Source organism: Aulostomus chinensis, chromosome 6 (genome assembly GCF_037954235.1).
Source record: "Aulostomus chinensis isolate RoL2024-O1b breed Wild chromosome 6, RoL_Achi_v1.0, whole genome shotgun sequence".
NCBI lineage: Eukaryota > Metazoa > Chordata > Actinopteri > Syngnathiformes > Aulostomidae > Aulostomus > Aulostomus chinensis.
This window is the reverse complement of record NC_141325.1, coordinates 6,419,039-6,441,412: the sequence shown is the minus strand read 5'-3', so window position 1 is coordinate 6,441,412 and position 22,374 is coordinate 6,419,039. Positions and strand designations below refer to the sequence as shown.

General features: G+C 43.0%; 1 protein-coding gene across 2 annotated transcripts in view; it reads right to left on the bottom strand.

Annotated features, from left to right (window-relative positions):
* mvk (mevalonate kinase) overlaps positions 1–22,374 on the bottom strand; it is a 30,876-nt gene that overhangs the window by 5,628 nt on the left and 2,874 nt on the right. The window contains exons 4-10 of one of the 2 annotated variants that reach the window (XM_086206084.1): positions 21,802–21,957; positions 20,721–20,824; positions 20,499–20,544; positions 20,222–20,312; positions 19,649–19,768; positions 19,312–19,465; positions 16,436–17,642 (exon numbers count right to left, since the gene is read on the bottom strand). In XM_086206084.1, coding sequence (XP_086062210.1) covers positions 17,491–17,642; positions 19,312–19,465; positions 19,649–19,768; positions 20,222–20,312; positions 20,499–20,544; positions 20,721–20,824; positions 21,802–21,957 — 823 coding nt within the window. In that variant the 3' untranslated portion in view covers positions 16,436–17,490. Of the gene's footprint in view, positions 1–16,435; positions 17,643–19,311; positions 19,466–19,648; positions 19,769–20,221; positions 20,313–20,498; positions 20,545–20,720; positions 20,825–21,801; positions 21,958–22,374 lie in introns of those variants that run through there. The other variant, XM_086206085.1, reaches the window with a different exon arrangement.

The following is a 22,374-nucleotide window of genomic DNA, read 5'->3' as shown; positions in this document are numbered from 1 at the left end:
GCCAGGACCACAGCAGGGGATGAGGCTTTGAGACGGAGTCATTTGACCATTTGAGATCAGATCTGTGTGCAAAATACTTCAATATTTAGGACATGTCTTCCTGCCTCAATAGTTCATTACGAATTCACCCCATGCTTCATTTAACATCTGCTGACTCCTCTACCCTTTGCTCTATACCCCCTAACCTGCGCAAATGCATGGGAGCTGGAATAAAAATGATCCATTATCCAGATGTGTCTGGGCAGAGAGAGCTTTATCCCAGCTGTTGCACTCTGTAGCTGTGATCTCTGCTTTAAAATGCGCTGAACTGTCTCCAAAGCAAACCACTGGTGACGTGAAGACAACTGTTGATCATGACAGAGACAGACCACCTGCAATCCCCTCCTTAAACCCTTGACCACCTTAAAGCCAGACAGTCTGGCTAAATCTGCCAAACCACAATCTGTCCCTCATATACACAGAGAGAGAGAGAGAGAGAGAGGAGAGAGAGAGGAGAGAGAGATGCCATAACAACTATATGTGTGGTAATATTTTCCAAAGATGTTCTATAAAGATTGAAGACACAATATTGAGAATCCGGTCTCCTCCTCCAGAGATGTTCTATTTAACCATTTACCTTCAGCTGCTGGAAGTTTTCCTCCATTGATTAACAATTGAGGAGGTGCAGATGGGGGCGGCAAAGACTAATGTGAATTAATGATACACTAAAATAGAGTGGTGCAATGGAACAAATGAAAGACAACGTCCAAAATTAGACATGCTAATCAAGGACAACCGCGTGCTTTCATCTGGAATGCTTGATGCATATTTTTCACATTTTACTCGCAGTAGCTTGTTACACGGGTGTTTGGGGGGGGGGGGCGTCTAAAGTCCACACATGATCCTGATGTAATGCATTATCAGTATTTTCGATCTAAAACTAGCTAAAAAACACACCCAGGCTGAATGCATTTGAATACATGTATTAAATATTTCATGTGGACTCCTAATTTGTGCTTAATTCACATGAATTTAAATGTTGCTGACCTCATTAAAATCAAAGAATTGTAAGCACGTTTTACTTCAGACAACAGATATGACCTCAAACTATTTCAATAGCCTTTTATTTATGATCTTACCTCCTCTAAAAAAGTAAGGTTGTCAGTGCCATGTGTCTGATTGTTTGCATGATTACACAACAAAAAAATTTGAGGCCAATTTTCACCAAATGTGCTTTCCTTATAATCATATGAGAGCTAAATTTTACAGCTGATATTTTAGGTCCCCACATTAAAAATAAAGACATTAATATCCCATGTCTACATTGTTCCTGTGGGGTTCAGTACAAATTTCAAAGATGAAGCCACAGGTGATGTGACATCCAATAACCCGCCGAGGGGAGACGGTGGAGTGCAGGTGCGGCCTGAGAGCCTGGTCATTAGGTGCAAGTCACTCATCCATTTTATTCCCTGCTGTATCAAAGACAGGCTTTGTGGAGCCCACTGACATGTTTCAAGATGCAAGCTGTGGCATTTAGGGTGTGCCAGATAAGAGGAGTCAGGCCGTGATGATGAGTCACAGAACACACAGATCTGTGTGTAATTAGCCTGTGAGGAAGTAGTGACCTTAGATAACTACATACAAGCAATAGTTATGTACGTATTTGTATTTTGCTTCAGTTGATGGGCCACACTGTCTGATGAATCAGCTGAGGAATTTCAAGAGGGATGAGGAAAACCTGTGATTGTGTTGACTTTCTAACTGCAAATTTGTTCCTAGCGTCCATAATAAAAGCTAACATTTGAAAGCAGCAGTGTGCTGGTGTGTGTGTGTGTGTGTGTGTGTGTGTGTGTGTGTGTGTGTGTGCGTGCGTGTGCGCGCGCGCACGCGTTTGAGTCGAGGAACAACCTACATAGTGACTGTGCTCCTAATCATGGTTTTAGGCCAAAGTAAGGTGCTGCAGGCCCCAGCTCTCTGAGCTGTGATGTTTCATTATTATCCCCCTTCAGCTACATCCACAACACAGTAGGCTGCTTTAATTACTCTCCATCAGTAGGGGAGTCAAAGCCACTTCAGAGGCACACTCTAATCACCCCTCTCTTCTTTTTCTCTGCAGGGCACTCATTGTCTCCTAAATATCATTTCCCTACGCTCTATGCCCACTATTGGATTAAAATGTGGAAGTTTTGCTGAAGGGGGTGAGGGGGTGGGGATTGGCATTTGGGTATTTGAGCTTAGCCTGAGGACCAGGCTGTCTCTCGTAACAGCATTTTAGATGCATCTGCTCAGTAGCTCACAGTAGAGACACCGACTCGCATCGCTGTTCCTCAGTTAGCCCCACAGACAGATTATGGCTCTTTGTGCACAAACAATCACTATCATTAAGCTCTTCACATTTAACCTCGGTTTGGTGCAGCTCAATCTCAGGCTTCAGCAGCATAGTTTACTGTTTTTCACCAAGTACTGCTAATGTGGCTCAACTGAAAATCAAGTATACGTCAAGAGAGAAGAAAATACAACTGTGGCATAAATGATCAGAGCAAAGAGATCTAAACATCTCTTACTGTAGCGTGCTTCAAGATGAAAGTTGGAAATACTAGCGCAGTAGAGAAATACAGTAAGTTCAATGTGAATATCTCAATAATTCACTACCACTTTGTCAAGCATGTGTTTTCAAAAAATCTGCAAACGGTGGGGTAAACCTAAATTCAGATCCAGGGGACAAGTGGTCGCTAAATGTTATAATGAGTGTAAAGATGACGTCCCAGACAGTCTTCAATCTTGATATACAGTAAATCCTGCACATATATGCACTTACTGTGCCTGGCTTGACTTATTAATACTCTCATACTGCCTAACTGCCTGCTGTCTTATTCTTGCTTGTCCAACACCTGAATCTCCCTTCAGGGATTAGTGAAGGTTTATTTCACATTTATGTGGATAGTAGGTGGAGTCCCGTGGAACAGCTTTTCCAAATTGGATCAGTCAATAGTTAACTGATGCAGGTACTGATAAAGAGGGTAGTGAAAGAAAAGCCCTTGAGACGCTGGGGCCAAAGATGTGTACAGCTACGCATGTATGGCCAAAAGCTGAGATGTGAAATCAAAGTTGACATTGACCAAAATATGTCACTGGTTCGTGTTTAAATACTGCTACGGCTAAGGAGGCGGGTTCCTAATAGAGCTATTTGTGCTGAAACAAGCATGCACTCAAGCAGTTGTAAGCCACTTCAGAAAAACATCTGCTGGGAGAGTCTCTGTACAGAAGATGGGGATTTGAGTGTTCATTAAACCAGTTCAGAGGGGACAGCTCCTATTGTCTTCTTTTACTGCCCATGAAGCAGTATACAAATTCCCACTTCCCGCTCCGGAATGCAAGCCAAGGCTCTTTGTTACACTGAATGCAGCGTCTATTCATCTCAGAAAGACAGTAATAACACAGTCATGAGTTTTGACTGATGTCATTGAGGCGCGGGGCTGCCTGCCTCTGTAAGCAGGAACCAGAGCTGGCCCCCCTCGCTGTGTCCTCATGGCTCGCTGACCTCTGCATGCCCCACTGTGACTCTGACGCTGCTGGGTCTTTTACAGACTCAGAAGACCCAACAATAACAGCCAGGCTGTTTAATGCCAAATCCAGGTTAACCTCCCGGCCCCACTTGGCCCCTGCCTTCTGGCCAAACCAAGACCGGGGTTGATGTTTCGTGGAGCTATTTTTCACAACTAATGACGTGGAAGGATATTGGTATTACTAGTTGTGTGAGGCATCAGCAGATTCATTTTTGCTCGGCAGTGTTGATTGCCACATGCAAACAAAGAAATTACAGTTGCCCCAGTTCCTCCTCATATACTCCTCGCTGATGTGCATTGTGTTCTACTGTGTTCTGTTGCATAAATATGATTGTATGGTAGCAGATGTTGTGAGCATCCAACAATGCGGAATGGGTTAGGAGCTGTCATTACATGGGAACTAGGTCACTATTCAAGCCCACTCGCTTGCATTGACTGTTTCGAGTGACTATTGATTTTCTGACTGAAGCAATGACTTCATTAATATCACCATTAGTCTGCCATCTGACACAAATGGGTAGCTTGGCTGCTGGGCCAGCCAATAATTCTACTGGATATGAATCAGACATGGGATGAATTAAACATACAGTACGTTCTATAGCAAATGCGCATTACACCTGGTAAAATTGGAAAAGGTTGAAGAGTTCTCTGCGACGTCATGCACAGCCTTGTTTGAACAAATTCAGCAGAGAAAAAAAATAAAACAAGCTACCTCTGCCTTAGCGCGCACTAACATAAACAGACATTAGCATCAGATCCTCCTTTCATCATTCAATTTAAACTTAATCTGTGAAAGATGAGAGAAAAATCAACAGATCACTTTTCGGCGGGTTTTCAAAACAAAAACAACAATGAAAGAAGGATTATTTTCCCTTTAATCCGGGGGCACCAGCTTAGCTAAAACAAAAGCTCGACCATGGGAACACACAGAGGAATGAGAAGACTGGCTCTACCCACCGAACTCAGCTCTCCAGCAAACCACAAAAGAAGAACAATGAGTGTGTGTGTGTGTGTGTGTACAAGAGGAAGAGAGAAAGGGGACCGGGATTTGAGATCTATATTAAAACTGCAAATAGCTTTTAAAGATTAGTGACGGGCAGAAGGAGGTGACAGCAATGGGATATGTGAAAAGTGGATTGCCCCTCCCTACTGTGACTATTTTGATAGCAGTGGCATTGACAAGCATCGACTTGATTGTGAGAAGGCAATGTGCACTGAAAAGCCTTGACAAGTTTCTTTGAGGCGTGTAGAGATCTTTTGGTGACTGAAAGGAACACAAATCAGGATTATGTATTACACAGCCATATTCAAACAGCCGGCATTAGGAGCTCTGAAGTGTCTGGCAAGATATTGTTGTTGAGCGATGTGTGCCTCCCTCTCTTCCTCTCGGTGCGCTGTAATTACCCAGATCTGGCTTTCTGAGAACCATTTCATTTGAAGACATGGAACTATGGACATTCTGTTCAACCTTCCTGTTTTGGAGAGTAAAAAAGATATGAACTGCTCCTGTCTATTTAAGTTCCATAAATGAAAACCCCCAAAATGTCACTGAAACACATTCAGCTTTTGAAGTGGTGTGTTCTCTTCCCTGCACTCATTTAAACCAATCACCATGGTCAGTGTAGTTTGCTCTGTTGTCAGAAATGTGTCTCACTCTGCCGCATTTGTCAGGATTAGACAAGAGTAATCCCTAACCAAACTCCAGAGGATGTCATTTGGAGATATGTGCTGGGACTGAAAGTGTATCGGCTTACTCCTGCAAACCCCATCTTCCACCCCATCTAAGTCCTTTTTGCCGGCCTTCAGACTTTTCCAATTTTTTGAAATGCTAGAAAATGCAAAAAAAAAGAAAAAAAAATAAGTGGAGCTGCCAAGTGCCCTTCAACTCACTTCCTCATCCCACTCCTGAACAAACCCTCCTCCAGGCAGGTGGGCTGCTCATGGGGCCCCACTGCTGATATCCGTTCTAATAACAACACTTGGCTGTCGCATCACCACCCACCATTAAGTCATCGCTTGTCTCTGACACAGGAGCCGATCTGTGCGCTCTGGCCCACTCCCAGCCCTGCGCCTTTATCACACCCCATCCTCTCTGTGACAGACAGGCCTGATCTCCCCTGCAGCAACCCTCCACCCTGCCAGTAAAAGGACAGCAGTGGAAAAAGCCCCCCAGGGCCCACTGAGGATGGACTCATGAATCAAACATGTGCCTGAAGCTTCCTCCTTATCACCCAGGTCAGCCCAGGCATTAATACGCCATGGCTCCAGGGAGCTACCTACTGTGACCTCTCCCAGTTTCCCCGAACAGAAGGGCAGAGTCCTCAGGAGCCGGAGAGGGCCTCCCTCCAACACAGTCACTTCACATTACATCCACATACTGAGGGAGGGGGTGACAAAGAAGGATAGAGATGAGAGAAAACTTAAAAGATGAAGTATGAAAGATCAAACAGACAAAGAAGGAGAGAAAAAAACAGACAATACTCCGGTGCAATGCTGGGTAGCAACTCACACGTGAGTAAAATCGACTGTGTATCCAGACCCTTTCAAACACCACCAATCTTCATTGGCCAGACGGGGTGTGATGTATGTGACTGTCTCCCAGCGTAAATTAGGCAGTCCAGCCCGCTGTGTGGTAAAGCATGACGGGGCCGGACAGTGCACTAACTCAGGCGGCCCGGTGCCATGCACACCAGCTTCTCTCTGCTTTGCTGTGCCATAAATCACCAGCTGGGGGAAATGAATCGCTGTCCGTCCGAGCTGGATGCACCAGCTGGCACCGCCATCACCTGACCAGCAGGAGCCCATGCCGACACTGGAGCGACTGAAATCAAGAAAAATGAGGCATGGAGGCAGACGGAGCCATACCCCTGCGCTCTCTCATTAGTCTCCTCTGGGCTTCCTTCACACTGAGCTCGTCTGATGTGAAAGGGCATACGAAATATATTTCAGAGTGTCACCTAAGGGGAGAAAAAAGGGAAGAAATGATCACCCCTGGTCTCCTCACAAATCTATGTAGAAGTGCACTGGGAGACAGTATTAGTGTTTCTGTAGCAGAGCTCTGGGAGACAGCAGGGGGGACTGCTGCTTGGGGAAAGTACAGGCTGCGTGTGGGGGGGGGGGCAGCTTTGTGTTGGCTCTTATTTAATGGAGTTATTTTACTGAAAGTAATGACTCAACCCAATTGGGGATTCCACTCTGCATTCAGATGTAGTTAACGGAAAAACATGTTGATGAATAGATTTTCACTTTTCAATATTGCTGAGTTGCTGGTGGAGAGCCCACTTATATGCTGACCGCTGCGGTTATGAGAAGCTGTGTGGGTGTCAGAGCTGAGGCACTCATCAGGAAAATGGGTTGAAATTACATCAATACAGTCACATAAAGAGTTGGAGAGATCTAAAATAATATATACTTGAACTTCTACAATGGACATTAGAGCCACTGTGTGCCTCTAATGTCCCAAATTATGGAATCAAAACATGTTTTGCATTAATCTCTACCTCACATTGGAGAAAGCAGCAACTTTTCAGTGAGAGGGCGATCAAAGTCAGAGATACATTTGCATTATGAAAATAGGGCAGCATAAATGAACAGATGCAGGCGAGAATGACATCAAATTTGAGACTTGCGGTATAACACTGGGTTGCTGCGTATGATTGGCAAGGCCAATTTCCTGTGAACCCCCAGAGCAGTTTCAGCCTAATTTCATTGGTCCTGCAGCAGTCCTGTGGAGCAGCAAGTCTATCATGGCCTCTGATACAGAGGATTAGCTCCTCTTTCCTGTTCAGATGAATTTGCCTGTCATGGTGTTGTGATGAATGGCAGGAAGGCTGAGGAAATGTACTGTGGGATCATTGGAGGTGGCGAGGTGAAGTCTGGCCTGGCAGCCTGCCCTGGGCTCTCATTTCACCTCGCTGTGCCCTCCCCACTCCACAGTTGTGACTCCCTGCAGATGTCCAGGTGTACATATCGGCAGCCAGCTCATCAGTCGGCTGGTCAGTCAGTAATAGACCACAGCATCAGTCTGACATCTGTTTTGACAGGGAATCCAATTCCATCAGCGTGTCTCGAGGTCCCTGGATAAAGCAGATAGTGTCCACCGCACCTTCATTCATATGAAAAGGGTACGTTTAAAGGTCAGGTATAGTTTAAGAACCTGCACCTGCCTCCTGCATAAAAGAAATGCGTTTAATCTGATGGTAGATAACAATCTATAATAACAGAGCTCCGTTCTACTCAATCTTTAATGAAACTCACTCTTAATAAAGAGAAGAAAGGCTACAAGTTATGGAAATGTAATTACATCACGCCCTGGTTTATTTTACACACAGGTGCTGTGTTATTTCTCATCAAAACATTCCCATCATGCCTCTGTGGCTCAAACTGCTCTACATTTCTGTCGTCTTCTCTGCAGCTGTTACTGTCACCACCTTCCACCCCCAGACCGATCCTAACCACACCTCCTCCATTTCAGCTGTAATCATGGAGCCATGCAAATGCTGAGAGGTTGATGTTGCCCTCTCTGGGACATTATTCCCAGCTGCCTGAGCCTGAGTGACCACCCAGGGGAGGCAGAGGAGGAAGTCATTACTGCTATCACAGTCAGGCACGGTCCCTCTACTGCCAGACAGCCCCTCCGACTCATAAAGTCCTTGACGACTTCACTAAAACATCCAATTTCAGTTGGACCCCATTTATAATGACGAATAGAAATCAATCACTCCCACCACTGCACACTCCTCCTAAATCTGCCTGCTTATTTGGCTGCCTAAAATGGCACTGAAAAAAGAATCCCCCCCACCCCCCACACACACACTTTACCCTGCTATCCTATCCACATCTCCGGGATATTCATAATTCATCATCTTCGATTCCTGACATCTGCCACTGATTGTGCTATCGGGTTGGCTGGAATTAGCCACTCCTGGGAGCGGCGTTAATGTGCTGGTGGGCCAGAACATGCACCCCGGATGGGGAGGGGTTGTGGGTTGGGTGGAGGATTGAGGCCGGAGCGGCAGGAGCGTTTCACACTCCTAATGTGTAATTAGGAGCCATTTTGGAGTGCTGCCTTCCTCTGCTGAAATTAGCTGCCTTTTATTAATCGGGCCGACTAGTTCAATGCCACGATGGGTCTCCCTATAATCTAACACAAAATGTTGTTCTTAATTACAGAGGGTGAGAGACAGAGCAGAGAGGGGCTGCAGCTCCTCACGAGTTCAGTTTCTGAACAGAAAAGCAGAGGCAAAAGCAACTACTGCAGCATCCACGTGCTGCACTAAAAATACTTGTCAATATTATCAATCATTACTCCATCCTGAGCATAACAACCTGCTTCTTTCATGCTTTACATCCTAACAAGCATGCAGAGAACAAAACTCTGAGAGCCTCACAGGCCATGAAATCCATTTGCATCTGCTGAATGTCAGCTCCACTTGAATGAGAGATTGTACATATTATGTGATTACAAGCACTGGTCCTCCTTTGGAGAGTTAAGTGCTGTGACCCTGACCAGGCTCATCAGCGCTGATGCCCTCACGACTACAGATGAGGACTAAATACTTCAGTGTATAGCCATATCCTGTTTTTTTTTCCTTTCTTGTTACACATATCTAATGGAAGATCACAAGTACATGAAATGCAGTCCAAGCAAAAGAGAAGTAATAACTTGATTTTTGATGTAGATGTTATGCATGATTGGTAAGGACAGAATACTTAATATATTCAGTGAGTGCTTTAAACCGGAGTGATATGAATTCATTATCACTTTCTCATAACTTTAATTTCATGCTACATATTTGAAAACATTCACGTAATATGTTTAATATACATAATAGGACTAATGATATATAAAATGTACCAATACTGATTTACATATATAGTATGATTAGAATCAAAATACATTCTTGCTATCAGAAAAAAAATGTGATCTGAAAATAATCTGCAATCTGATTATTTTCACTGCAACGCTTCAACATTTTATAATCCCTTTATTATTTGCAATCTGGATAACCTATATCCTGACAATCCTCCACACTGACAAACAGCTTCCTTTTTCTACGGTCCTACATTTGCTAGATCCAAAAGTGTCCTGTTTTCTTCTGTTTGTTTTCCATCCTGAAGAAACTCTCTCACAATAGTCACAGAAAATGTCGGCTAATCAAAGAGTTGATTTATTCACAATTCTTTAAAATTGCTTCCACAACAATCTTCGTTTAAGAGAACGCAATCATGTAAAATGGCCACTTTTGTGTTTCTAGTGTTTAACAATGCCCGATGCATATTTATGAACACTGGTAGTGCCAGCTATCATCTTCAAGGCAAATGTATGAAATCCAACATGGCAAAATCCTGGAAATGGCTACTTGACAAAAGTTTCTCTGACGAACAAGAGCCCTAACAGCTGATTAACAAACAGTCGTGCAGTGAGAGGGCACATCACCGCTGTGCTGCGCTGGCTAAAGACCACTTCTGGTAGAATGATAGCACTGTAGCAGGATGAACACGACACTGAGGTCATCACTCGCTGCAAGGCCGAGTCCACTTTAGCATTCGACAGACGGGCTGTATGACAGGATAGGCTGCCACTCAAGCTTTATTGATGGAATACTGAACTAAAAAATCTGATGTAGGGTCAATGAGTGAAGGTCCTGGCCTATCTCCGCTCAGCTTGAAACTGTGTCCACTGGACAGCAGCTGTCACAAAGTGCTCTCACAGGCCCAGGCAGCACTTCTGAGAAATGGGAAAATGTCAACACAATTTATGGCTATGCAAGAACAGGAGGCATATCAGGACTGAAATGAACCCTTTAAACATATGCAAACAAACAGGAATGATGTCTTTGCAGATGCAAACAACTGATCTTGGTTAAATGCACGTGAACCAAACAAAAATTACCAACAGCTATTATATCATAAAGAGAGCTAATAGCCTCCATTCTCCCATAAATGCATGCACTGCCTCAAGCTGATTCGTAAAATAATCAACCAAAGTGATGGAAAAGTATTGCTATATACACACTTGAGTGAAAGTTTAAGAAGTGAAGTGAAAGTAAATGTAAAAACACCACCAATTTGAGAGTGATAAAATAGTATATTGTATCTCTAAAGTGTTCTAATGAGTGACAAGCAGTGTGAGGAGCGGTTCTAGTTACTTTATAAACTGTTTGTTCCATCAGGAGCGATGGATTGGTGTCTTCTATATGGGAGGCTTTCTCCGTTCTGGCCCAGAGTGTAAGACCCACCGAGGGGTCCCCGGGGAGCCGGACATGCTGGGTTTGAGAGGGGTTATTGGACTGTGCCGTCTCTCTGACTGTGAGCCACAGGGGACCAGAGCAGAGGTGCGTGATGGTGCACTGAGGCCTGAGTGTGACACCTGGGCTGTCTGTCACAGCCACAAACACAGACAATGTGACACTTGACAGGATGGGAGTTGAGACTGCAACACCACAAGTCAAGACCCGGCTGACAGTAAGGATGAGAGGCGTGTAGTCTAACTCAGTGACTTCCCCGACAATTTCAATCCGAGCCTGTTTGTCTCTTTCTTCTTCTCCTTCTCTTTGTGTTCGTGGCCCTTTAAATAAAGCAGGGTCTTGAGGAGGCTGAACCCATCAATTAGAACCGTCTGATGAGACTGTATGTGTATTAATCAAGTGTGAGGCGTGTGACAGGCTGAGAAGAGACAGGATGAAGGGCTGCAGTGCCAGAGAGCTTTAAGAGGAGCTCTGACAAACAGGCTCTTAGGATGAATTTCCCAGCCTGCATCGCTAAACTAAACTGATATCCAATTATGTTCCCTACATCGACAAGCTAACGGAGCAGCTGTGAGTAGCGTAGTCTTGCAGTGTCAGAACTGGCCAGGCGCAAGGCAGAGAAACCCAGGACCTTGAAGGAGATGTCACAAGGAGGCCGGAGTCAGCCGCTTGAGTGAGCGATGGTCCACACGCTTGCCTGAAAGCATGACATTGCCGAAGGGGGAAAAACACCATTTTATCATTCAGTGCGATTCGCACCCTCTCTCCCTGTCAAACATGCCATATGTCCCCGTCACAGGTCGTCTTGCTGGCTTATCGAGTGTGACAGGGCTATTCACACACTGCTCCCAATCAGACACCATCTCCTGCAGAAAAAAATCACCACCATAGCACAGTGACAGGCTGTCAGGCAGAGGGCACCAACCTCCACAGGGCCTTGGCTGAGAGTCTGCCCATCTGGGGGAGGGGGCAAAGGCCGGAGGTTACGGTGGGAGACAAAATGCAGGCGTCCACACATGCACACACATCCTGCATACAACTCAAAACCTCTCTCCATTCTATCACACTTTCCTTTGAAATTCAATCAAAGTCCATATACACCAAAGCATCAAACAACATCATTTCATCAAACTGATATTAAGCTTTTATGTAATTGTGTTTCATGTTGAGTCAAAGCTGCTCACACGGTTTATACAACTCTCTGGAAATGGTCTGTGAAAAAAGATTGACTCATAACATCATGGTGTTTGCGAAACAGGTGATTTGCCTGCCAGGAAACAAAAGTCATTCCTAAACCTCACCTGGGATTTTCCACTGTGACCTGGTCACCGGCCTATTTTCCTTACCACTAGACCATACAAGCCGCTTTTTTGTGTTTTATGCCACTGTGAGGCTACAGCTCGAGGTCACCGAAATCAACATGAAGAGTGCACAATCTCAGGAAGACAATTTGATTCTCTGGATGCACTTCTGGAGTCTGCAAATGTTTACTTTGATGCCAGCAAATCTCGGTGGTACTTAGCTACTTGGCTCCAAACACAATAACACTGCAGATGCCGAATATATTCACTAAGTGAGCAATCAGTTGCAAAGTGGGCTGAAAATTACACTTATCCCCCCATGATGATATGCATAGAGGAATAAATCAGAGAGCAAGCGAAGGAGCAGAGGGGCAAGGGGGAGAAGTGGTATCACCTGATCTGTCTTATCTCACAAAGTGGCGGGATGTGCAACCTCAACTCCTCGGAAAAGGGAGATAAAACCCTCCTAGCACAATTTTATATGAAAGATTTCAGTGAAATGATTGCTAATCTATGCAAAAAAGCAATCAGTGGCTCATTCATAATGCATGAGCAATGAGACACCAGTTTTGCAACGCTTTTGGATTATTAGATGTTATCTTGAATGCAGCAGATGAAATATGAACACTCCTACCTGTCCCATTGTAATTACATGACTGCAGAGGTCTACAGATACAAAAGGAGAGAGAGAAGTGTGAAGAAATAAAGTTACAGAGAGCGAGAGAGACAAGCAGAGAGAACATCCATTACTATCTGACTGCAAATAACTCTAGATGGGAATATTTGTTTCTAACAGCTTTATGTATCCATTTGTGCCATGATTTATCAACCGAAGAGCCGGGGCTTTAAGTACATCTGGCTGACATTTTAATGGTCCATCAATCACATGGTGTCATGTGATAACATTTTGAGATCATCCTCCCTCCTGAGCTTCCGAAGAAAAGAAAAAAAAAACCTGAATCCAATGAATTGGCTGCAATCCCAGTGAAGCGATGAGAACATTTCTAATTCAAAGCAAGTTCAAAGTCTGAATGTTGGATAAGCTGCTTCTGAAATTAATGCAAATCAAATTTAATTTAGGTTATTTTTTGTTCCATATAGACCAAAACACACTGAATGTATTTCTGTGCCAGTTTCGAAATTGCAGTTTAAAGCCTGACTAAAAAAATTACCATTCCTGTTATGAATACTGGCTCCAGATTATTAAATGCAACGAATTATCAGAGTAAAATGTGTCTTTGGTATCATAAACATAAAGACAAAACTAAACTGATGGAACACGGTCCTTCTCGGATACCAAAAATACTGGACATCAGGTTCATTTTAACAAAGTCGAATCTAAATATTCAGGACGGAAGGTGATAATCTCGACCTTCCCAACCTGATGAAGGCGTTTCTCACTCCTCACCTTCACTTGGTCCCAGGTGAGGCGCTGAAACAATGCTGCACAATCGAAACACAGGCGGCCTTTTTTTTTTTTTTTTTTTTTTTTTTTTAAATTTCCGTGTCAACATGTCTGTATTTCACCTGGAACCTTTGTGAAATGTGCTGACAGATTTCATACTTTTACATCCTAGCCAAGTTTGACACAAGGGATTTGCTCTTAAAATGAACCACAGTGAGGATGAAGGGTGGTGTAAAAATCAATGAGGCTTTTCAAAGGCAACAAGCAAAAACAGCACCTTAGCCTGCAATTAAAACGAGCATGCTGCTGGCACTGAAGGATGACGGGAGTATGTGGCAGGTTCCCTCTTCACAGAATCAATTACAGGATCAATACAACGACATGATACAATTCCATGCTGGAAGAGGGAACCCTCTTGTGTGTTTTAGGTGTTTACAATAATGTAACTTAACTTGCTCTCTCAAAGTGAAACCAAACTCAAGTCCGGACCACACAGAGGAACAGCTTCTTTCAAATATTTTGTCAATCTCTCTAAAACCTACCGGTCATGGCAGACGGCCACGCTTAATGTCAGCCATTTTGTCATGTCATGGTGGGTAAAAACAGGGAACATTAATGACAGTCCCATTAGATTTAGGTGGGCCAGAGTCTTTGTATTGTTGGTGCTGGCTCACTTAGATGGTTATGACCTAATGGAGCAGAGAAATATTGAATTTTATTAATTTTACCAATAGTTACCTGCTATGACGTCAAAATAATGCTTTGAAAAAAAAAAAAAGGCTGATAGGTAAAAGCATAGTTAGCTACAGTAGCTGCAGGTGTTCTTACTGATGACTAACATCAAGTAGCTCCACCCTGCTAAAGGTAGCATTGTTAGCTTACTGCTCCAGGTTTCCATTCAGCTCTGGCTCTGGTTTTGGTTTTCTCGTGTCATTATCCGTCTTTTTTTTTCTTTACCAATTTTGATCCGTGAAAACGTTACCATTACTTAGTATTAGTGTTACACTATTTACTCTGATGTTACTCTATTTACACTTTAATAGTTTTTAAACAATGTAATCTAAATCAACTCCACCAAAGGGGTGATGCGAATGCTAGCCTTGGCCTAAGTGTTTTCAGGATAACTCAAAATTACAATGACGATACATCTTCGGTTGAGGAAAACTCAAGTGCATTTTGGAACTGATTTGGAATTGGATCTAATGACTTATCACATTGACAGAGGCTGGTTAACTAAATAAAATTAATTTTGCCGAAGTTTTGTCCGCAATGTTAATTTATTTTGTTAATCTCCAAGTACCTTTAATACACTGTAGAAATTCAGAGTGTAATACTTTGATACACTTATGCCATTTTCTGAACAACTGAATGGAAAATGGTCAAGGTCCCAGGAGCAGATTTCTACTGACGTCAGTTAACCGCTGATTTTCATTCTCGAGCCAGTAGCAGGTCAAAGTTCTCTCTTATAAAGAAAACATATCTTCACATCTACTTTTTCCGTACAAAATTTCATACAGATCCCCAACGAGCTTGACCTTTCCTCTCCTTCCACTTTGAGGTTCTTATTTTTGTAAAGCTTTGGTCAGCCAGTCACTACGAGAATGGCTAAAGATTTTCTCTATGCATTCATGTATTATTGAGAAATTTTACACCTTAAAGCCTTGAGGCTGTGCTTCACAGACACACTGTGGTGCTTACATAGTGGATTGTTTTGAAAGGACACACGGCAAAAAAAAGTCAGGACCTCCTGGGATAAACGTATAGCAATCCAAACGGTAAGTGCGAAAAGGAAAAGAAAAAACTGTATACTTAACAAATGAATAATGAGGAGCAGGAGTGGAAAGAATATCAAATTCCTCCCTAAAACTGAATCGTCTTAGTTCCTTGACAGCGCCCTTGCACCCTGCTGTCTTAATAGGACCCCTGCTGCTAACACCGTCCGCCATCCCCTACTTACCAAAAGGGCAAACACCCCCAGGAGGATCATACAACCCATCATGACTGAGAGCAGCTCCTGATGTTGATGTTGCCTCTGTCAGCGTGTCGCTGTGAATGCAAGAAGAGGAGGCTCACACAAGCCTTCCCTGCTGAGCACATTTCTATTCCCTTTGTGACAAAGATACTGTGATGTACAATATCATACAAGTAGTTGTTGTTTTTTTTAAGATAATGATAGCTGACAACATATTGTGATGCATAGGCTTTTACATTATATTTAAATGCAAATACTCTCTGTATGAAGTCATATGAAGCCCTGCCAGTAAAACCAGCGGCCATCAGCAACATGACATCTTGTCAGTCAGGTCTAATTCCGTATTCAAACTTAATGGCTCCTGACAAGCTTTCCACCAGTCGACTGAGGGGCCAGAGGGAAAGCGCCACAGTGAGCATGACCACTCAGCAAATTCACATTTAACATTTAATTCCTCCTGCTCGGACTAAATGAATTAAACATCCTTGATCCATGCAGACAAAACTGAGTAAAATGTTAAATGGCATCTGCGTCTGCCTCCTCGCTCCTGGGACAGCACAATGTTTATAGCATCTCTCTAATTCTGACATTCTTCCTCTATCCTTGGTCCCCTCTCCTTGCGCCCTCTGTTATCTGAAATAATCTCATGGCCTCCTTGGATTCTATTCATCAGAGCAGAAAGAAGCCGGCACTGACATTGATAAAAAAAAAATACCATCTGTGCCTCGCAGGGGTAAAAGGAGTGAGAATGAAACAGAAAAGAACGAGAGGAAATTCGAATGAAACAGGCGCTGTTGTCTCCCTTCTTGTCCCCCTTCGTCAATGCAGTTTCAATTGAAAAGCACAGTGGTAATTAAATTCCAGCAGGGGTTAGGGGCAACTGTGTGGCGCACTGACGGGGGGCTGCCCTGACATAAAGATGACACAATTCAAGAGGACAGAGGGGGCGCCAGGCGGAAAAGGAGGGAGGGTGACAAATGTGGTTTATTCACTCCCACATTCACAGTACTCAATCTTCATGACATTTAAAAAATAGATGTTGCATTCAAAACTTATGAATCCCACAACGACCTTTTCCCCAAATCAGGGATACTCAGAGCAAATCTGCCTCCTGTATCTTCTGCACCTGCTGAAGATTTGGTGATGCTCAGGAGGAGGAGATATTAGCAGGCGAAGAATGATTCACGTTATAGTAACCGTTACTAGCAAAACAGAGGAAATGAACAAAGCAAGGCATGCGGCATTATGAGATCAGATTCATATTTCAACAAACCGTTACAGATATTTTCAGAATACACAAAGACATCTTTGGTTTTAGCAACATTTTACAACACTTTAGGCCAAAGTAAAGCACAACAAAAGAGCAGTGCAGCATTTTACAGAGAGGCGTTAATTCTAAGCAGCAAACATTTGTCTTCATCGTGACTCATCAGAGCAACAATTTACACTGAATGTGAATAGTCCTGATTATTTCTTGGTGCAGAGAAACAGTAAAGCACTTTGAATGGCCCATTTGTTGAAAGACTATACACAAAACAATATTTGAATATTTGTTGGGTTTTGTTGATCAACCAAACAAATGACTTCCTGATACTAATCTAGATTGACCTTGGTGCTGTAAACATTTGAATAAAACTCTGAATTAATTCTGCCAGTGCTTCATTTACACTCCATTACAGCATTTTGTCATAATTCCTAGTCTTTTAAAATCATTTGTGCAGTTCCAATGCCATCTACTGGACAAACAGTTCATAATATACAACTTTGCTCTAAAATACTTCAAGAAGCTTAATTTCAGGTAAAAAAAAAAAAATCTTTTCACCGTTAGTAATCTATTAGACACAGTTGTGCTATTAGTATCCAACTCTTGATCTCTTTCAGCAGGAATCTATAATTATTGCTCTGTTCTCTTCTGCTCTGAGTAAAAAGGTCCGATATTTCACTGGCGCAAGTGAACAAAGGTCTTGAGGTAACGACAAGAAGCAAAAATGTCTTCTTATTCAGTCGCAAGTGCATCTTAGTAATGGGTCAAAATCTCCATTATATCCTCCTTAACAGAGAGAGGAGAATGCTGCTGGACACCAGGCCCACCAATACTCGTTTCCCAGCAGTCAAAGCCGAGGTCTTTCAAGTCCTGAACAGTACTCTGGACAACAAAGGAATCCGTTTCTAAAAAATAAGCAAGTCATGTCAAGGTACGTTGCAGTTACTCAAAAAAGGAAATAAATATTCAAATGTCGCTTAAAGAGATATTGTACCCAAAAAGTGTATTTTGCCTTTCAAGTACTCACCAAAAGGTATCTAGAGCTTTTTTCTCTCCTGCATCACTTCTTTGCGACTCCAGATTACAGGCGAAAAAAAGCCACTCCACTTCCTGTTTGGTGCCATTTGTTACCAAGAACAAGCATAGACGGCTAGCAAGGGTGTAGGTTCAACTGAATGCACCAGCTGGTCTCACTTTGTTGCTACCGTGAACACTGAGCTCTGAAACCGAGGAGTTATTATCTGTTCTTGAGCTCAAAGTAAAGTTTTTGGATTTCTGAGCTGACGACTAGACAAAGAGGACACGGATTATACCTGTGGATGAGAGCTTGAGTTCGTAAACTGATGCTTAAGTCCAGTTTTGCAGTCTGTAGCTGTTAGCTACCACTTGCCATTAGCGTCCAGCTAATGTTGCTTACTCTTTCTGCATTCTGAAGTAACAAGGAAGAAACGCAGCAATAACAAAATGTCTATGTAGGCTCAAGACACCTATTGGAGTACTTGGCATTTAAAAGACACTATTTAGGTGAAATATTACTTTAATGTGGAATACTGCATTTCAGAGATGGAGAAAGTGACTGGGACTTAACGTGTCCGAACAGTAAAAGAGAGAATATTGTATAATTTGTATATGTACAAAAATACAGATTCTCCTTTCAGTGTGGTCTTATGAAATGTCTGGCATTTCCCTGAGGCAAAGGAAATGGCCCGAAACTAAGAATGGCTTGGTATGTCAGTTCAACCCAGGAGACACAGCTGCATAGCAACATTTATACTAATTAATAGAACAAGAGCATCATTTAGCCCAGCAACACATTAACTGAACCAAGTGGCTACTTCCATAACTCCACAGCTTCAAGGTATAAAGAGAGAAAAAGAGGACATATACTTGATAATCTATCTGAAAATAGATGTGCTTCACACTGATGGAAGCACCACCGGCTATCAAAGCTGAGATCACAGGTTCTCTGCTTGTTTATTTTGTAAAAGAGGATGAGAGGAAATTCCCTAGTAATCATCTGCACTGTGGCACAGTCACACCACCGGGGCTTCAATTTTCTGGGCAGCCCAAAGTAACTTACAAAGTGCCTAAACAAAAATTTTACAGACTTTCATGCAGAGACAGAGTTGGAAACACCTGAGAATATAAGAGAGTATTCTGCTAGGTATTAATCAATCGGTTACACAATGTGTACTGCAAACATGTTTTTTGAGTCATGATCTGTTGCTGGAAAACTTTTCTTGAGCACCCTTGTCTCTGTCCTTGTCATTTCCTGACAGTGAAACTGCTGTTCAACAGGGTGAAGTACATTTGCTGTGAGCAGGAGCCTGACACTTTGGCTCATAAATTCATGAAAAGACAAATACTGGGAGGATGGAGTATCTCCTCATTCAAACCATGGGTTCCCTTCTTTTATATGAACCATTTCAGGTAATTAGAACAGCCGAGAGCACATAACCAACTACTTTTCATCAAAAACCCAACTTTGACTTCTGCTTTTATGAAATACTTTGATAAAATATCAGTTCAACAATCAAAAGTGGAGGTAAGTAGAAGTAAACAAGTTTGTAGTACCTGGTCTGAGGAGGGTGATGCCACAGCCCCCTCCCCCTGCGCCTGTTAGCTTACTGTGTAGCCCTCTGGTGATCGTGACCTGGCACAGTGTGTCAAGGGCAGGGTGTCCCACCCCCATCACATTCAGATGGTGCTGGTTGATGTCAATGAGCTCCTGGAAGAGACATGACACAGCTGGAGTAAACATCTGTTGCTTCTGCCTGGGAATTAGTCGTATGAATGAGAATATGAGCTCTCAGAGATTTTATTCAAGAAAATTCAGTTGGTGCTCAGATTGGATTCATGACAACGTGTTAACCGTGCAAGGAGCTCTGTACAATCTCTTGAAATATTTTACCTCTAGAATGTTGTAGTGCTCTCCTGTGATGGGCTCACAGGTCATCTCGAAGAGGACTTTCTCACAAGTACAGGAAATTGCATGGACTGATTCAAGCACAGGGGTCATGACGGAGGGAAACTACAGCAGACATCAAAACACACACACACACGCACGGATAGCGCGCACGCACACATACGCACACACACACACACACACACAAAATATCCCAGCTCCATTAAATCATTACAGCAGGCTACGTGCAAAGTATCCATGTCTACCAAAAGTGTGTATGATTTTAAAAATCCTTGATGGATAAGCTGTATACAAACAGGGATGATAGGTTTGACTTTGGCCTGATCATAACACTGCCACCACACCATCCTGGCCTATCTGTTGAAGGCAGAAATTTGCACACCTGCTGGTGTCACCAAGGCAACAGCACACAGGGGTGCTGGCTAAGAGTTAATTTCAATATTTTATGAAGGCACTCAATGCCAGGCTCTGGAGTATCTGCCATGCAAAAGCATTGCCTATTATATTAATTACAGTGTCAGCAAGTAACACACGAGGGAGGAAGAAACCATTTAGTACCTTGTTAATTTTGTCCTTCACCCTGGCAACAAGTACCTTGGTGCTACGTGGCACTTTGGTGTTAGTGAGGAGGATTCTTAATAACGGCACCCTGGAAGTAAAGCAGACGGAGCGCAGGGTTCAGACAATGTTTTTTCAAGAGCCCTGCTGATACAATAATTTTTACGGCGCAGTATTTCATTTCTGGGGGGGGGGGGGGGGTGAATATGTGCTGTGACATTATTAAATCACTCCATACACTTTTAAAATAAAATAAAAAAACAATCAGTGTCATTACCTGTTCAGTGGTATTATCTTCCCAGCCAAGAACCTCAGCATACCGCCTACATGGAAGTCATTAAAGAGATAATCATCAGACCATAATGAACACTGGTGCTACAATAATCCCGTCATTCCATTAAGGAGTGGTGTGTGTGTGTGTGTGTGTGTGTCCATAGAGACAAAGGGAAATATAACACAACAGGGACTGCAGCATATGCCAGATAAAGTCAGGTCTCACCCCATGTCCCTACAGCGTTGTCTACTCCAGAGGGATTACCGTGGATGATCATCTCGCCCTGGAAAGCCCAACTGTTGATCACCTCCAGGTCCTTCTGACACCACCTGCAAACATTTACAAATGACCAAGAAAACTGGTCCTGTATATGCGAGGATTACACCAGTGTGTTTTCAGTAGATGAGTTATTATAAAGAAAAAAGAAAATAAAGGGGAGGCTTGAAAAGTAAAAGTAGGCTCATTAAATACATGCACACATTTATGACAATTTACATTCATATTCCTTTTTACTTATATTTTTTTATATCTATATTGTTAATCTATCCACTTTGTTGTTGCAACATTGTGAATTTCCCTGTCGTTGGACTAATAAAGGAATATCTTCTTATCTCTCTCTCTCTCTCTCTCTCTCTCACACACACACACACACACACACACACACCCCATCTTCAGCACCTGGACCTGGATTTTTTTTTAGGTCATGTTTTAAAGTCCTTTTTCTAAAATGTTATATCAAATAAGCACTTTACTGTACAACATTATGTCTTCCTCCGTAAGAACACATACATGGACTCAAAATTAGAAATTACAAACTTTAGCTGGATTTTGTTTCCATTATAAAGGATTCACGGATCTTGGTAGAAAAAAGGCTCAGCGCACTCTACTGTACTCAAACTAGACTCCACCACGTAGTACCACCTCGACTCTAACGGCTTGCAGTACCAGGACTTTCCACTTCTCTCCGTCAGCGTGATACTTTGATGACATCATCTTCAGCGTGTCATACAGGTTCAATCTTGACACGTTCATCAAAAGTAGAACATCATAACTCCTTAGAGACGCTATTTTCAGTATTGAGATCTTGTGTTTTGGAGTGTGTGTTTTGAGACGCTGACCCCCATCACAGACACGCTGTCGAACAGAGAGCAGTATTGTTCTGTTGGTCCTAATGATCTCGCTCAACTTTGAACAGAGTGGAACATCTGTGCAGTAGAATCGCCTCTGTGGTTTCACATGCTTTTTGGTTTTTACATTATTGATTGTTTATGCGAGCACTCCGGGAACACACGGCTCACATCATTACCTGGAGGTGTGATCCCACTCTTTGAGAGGAGTGGGAATGGCTCCGCTCACACAGAGGAGAGCTGCAGCTAAACACACTGAGTAGGCAGCACTTGACCCCAGTCCGGCTCCAGTCGGCAGCTCTGACCACACACACACTGCCAGGCTGGGCAGCTCACTAAGAAATACACACACACACACAGAAGCTTTTATGAGTGCTAACATTAGAATGAAGAGCAGTAATGTTCATTTACTGTCACTGGCGATGACTCTTCACAAAAACAAATTAAAGTATTAAGAAACTTCTGTTAATAACTAATCCCATTTCTTCCTTTACCCTCACAATGCATTCACTACCGTGCACAACAGACAATCACTTGACACTGCAGTCAATGTCTGTCAGGGAAGCCGCTTTTTGGCAGAGAGGAGAATACTCTAAACTAATTGTCCAGCTCTTCTCTCAGGGGAAAAACACATCCAGACTTGTTAAAGGCTGCAGTGTGGCCTTGTGCCAGACTCTCATTAGTGGCCTTCCTGTCAAAACCCATCACCTCTGTTGGACATGCCAGCAGTGTGTCGGCGCCGATTAAACCTC